The sequence below is a fragment of the Talpa europaea genome, assembly GCF_964194135.1.
Source record: "Talpa europaea genome assembly, chromosome: 6".
Taxonomy (NCBI): Eukaryota; Metazoa; Chordata; class Mammalia; order Eulipotyphla; family Talpidae; genus Talpa; species Talpa europaea.
The window spans coordinates 34,544,349-34,546,843 of NC_140072.1; the positions used below are offsets into that span (position 1 = coordinate 34,544,349).

At 45.4% G+C, this 2,495-nt stretch overlaps 1 protein-coding gene across 1 annotated transcript; it reads right to left on the bottom strand.

Annotated features, from left to right (window-relative positions):
• Window positions 1-616: 616 nt before the first annotated feature.
• Window positions 617-1,870, bottom strand: LOC311172113 (small ribosomal subunit protein uS2). The gene has a single exon (XM_084235270.1). It carries the CDS (start codon window positions 1,804-1,806, stop codon window positions 919-921), a length of 888 nt encoding a protein of 295 aa, XP_084091396.1. The 5' UTR covers window positions 1,807-1,870; the 3' UTR covers window positions 617-918.
• Between the last annotated feature and the right edge of the window lie 625 nt (window positions 1,871-2,495).

Below are 2,495 nucleotides of genomic sequence, written 5' to 3' on the forward strand. Positions count from 1 at the left end.
CTCTCATTATGGTGAAGAGATTTACATATAAATATAATGATAGTCAAATACACTCAGTTCTTGTTTATTTCATAGACCTGAGCTGCTCATGGTGCTTGGAGCTAGCAGCATGACAACACCTGACAGCTTATTAAAATTACAGGAGGGGATGAAGGAAAAAAGGGTGGTTCAAACGTGAGGCTCAAGGGACAGTAAAAGTCATACTGTGTAAACCAGGCCAAGATGGGCCTTTAGGAGTGAAGCACTTTGCTCTCTAGAAATACAACCCTGGCAGCTGCAATGAGAATAGACTATAGTAGAAAATCTGGGAAAACTCCAAACAGGACAAAAGACACAAAGACCAACTCAATTATTCCAAGCCCCCATAAGCCTTCTTTCTGCCACACTGAGGTGACTATGTTTTCTAGCTGCCATCTTTTGGGGCTTTGTTGAAATCATCATTGTCAATAAATCTCTAGATTTAGAGATTTATTAAATTTCTTAAATTTATTAAATTTCTAGACTAAATTTCTAGAACCTACCATGTTAGCTGTGGACCCAGGCCATGAAGAGGACTCAAAAGCACAACTCTTGGATTTGCCCTTCTGGCCTTCTACAATCAGATTGGGAAGGAGGAGTGTGCCCACAGAAGAGGATGATAATACAAGAGCATAGACACCTACTGCCAGGAAGTAAGTAAATAAACAAAAGATGGAGTCAGTAGATGCTATGGGGAGGTGTCCTTCTGAGTGGAGTTGTTGGGAAGGGATCTTAGAGAAAGTGGGCTTCCAGTTGGGTCTTGAAGGCCTTTCCACCCTTAGCTCAGTAGAAGAAATATCTCAGGTTGATTCTTTTTTTTTTTTTTTTTCAACTTTTACAAACTGTTTATTTTCCATTAACCTTATTTCCACTTTCTGTTCAAGTCTCTGGAAGAACAGCTTAAGACCACTCAGTGGTTGTTCCCACCCACTCAGTGGCTTGAGCAGTGGGAGCTGCAGACCAGTCTTCAGTGGCAGGCTGGGCGCTCCAGTCTTCAGTAGGGAACTGCTGGATAGGTACGGAGGGCACCTGCACGCCTTCAGACCAGTCTGCCACTTCAGGCTGAGTAGCAGTAAACTCAGGAGCTGGAGCCGTCCATTCGCCCTGAAATTCCTCCTTGGTCACAGCCTTTTCAGCAGCAGCCTGCTCTTCCTTTTCAATCTCTTCAGGATCCCTGTAGAAGTAGAGATCAGGCATGACCTCCCAAGGGTGTTCACGGGAGATGGTGCCACGCATGCGCAGAACTTCCCGGGCCAGCATCCACCACATGAGACCCACTGAGTGAGCTCCCTTATTGTTGCAGGGGATGGCAATGTCCACATAGCGCAGAGGAGAGTCTGTGTTACACAGAGCAATGGTAGGCAGGTTAACGTAGGATGCCTCTGTGAGAGGCTTGTGGTCAGCCCTGGGATCGGTAACCACCAAAAGTCTTGGCTCCCGGAAAGCTGCCTGGATCTGGTTAGTGAAGGTTCCAGGAGTGAAGCGGCCAGCAATAGGAGTGGCTCCAGTGGCAGCAGCAAACTTTAGCACAGCTCGCTGGCCAGTGTTCCTGGACGATATGACACTGACATCAGCCGGATTTTCAATGGCAACAATGGCACGAGCTGCCAGCAGGAGCTTCTCCCAGGTTCTCTTCAAATTTATGATATAGATGCCATCACTTTTCCTTTTGTAGATGTACTGTTCCATCTGGAAGTCAAGGTTGGTGCCACCTAAGTGGGTTCCTGCTGCAAGGAATTTGAGGACATCCTCCTCCTTCATTTGCAGGACATCGAGGGCTCCGGACATTGTGAAAGTTTCCCCTTTAAGTTACGACGGGAACCCAGAACAACGCCGTATGGACCCCTCTCTGGGCAGCGCGAAAAGGCATCTCAGGTTGATTCTTAACTGCTCGTTCAGGAGCAATTCTACTAGCACAAACTCACCAATGAGTAATAGACACCACAGTAATAGACACAATTTTTATACCAAGATGAGGAATTGCTTAATTAAAACCTTGCTCCACTTCTATTTTCCGGCATGCAGAAATTTTTTCTATCATAAAATATCATATCATTTTGATATTTGATATGATATCTATCCTATTATATTTTCAGCCATAAAAGGGCTTCCTTATCACTATTTGGATTCATACTGAAACTTTGGAAAAAGATTCCTGTTACTCTTCTGGATTCCTCTATCTCCATATATCACCTGCTGATACCTAATTTCTGGCATCCCTTGAAGTGATTCTATATTTCTTCCATGCCAAATTTGGAATTAGGACTTTTTGGACTTAGGTGGGAGCCTCACACCTGGAGGAGTTTCCAAGCAGCACCTCCAATCTGAGGCCCCACCTGTTTCTGGGACATGAAGTGTCACATCAGCTTCTTCTATGCCTCCCGGCCAGTCTCCTTCTCCTCTCCCCTGGGGGAGTTCCACCTTATTTCCCTTCAACTTGCCTTCCAAACTAGGGTTGAACTTCTGTGATGAGCAGA

Coding starts and splice junctions, on each gene's coding strand:
- LOC311172113 (XM_084235270.1), bottom strand. CDS start 1,806: ATGTCCGGAGCCCTCGATGTCCTGCAAATGAAGGAGGAGGATGTCCTC.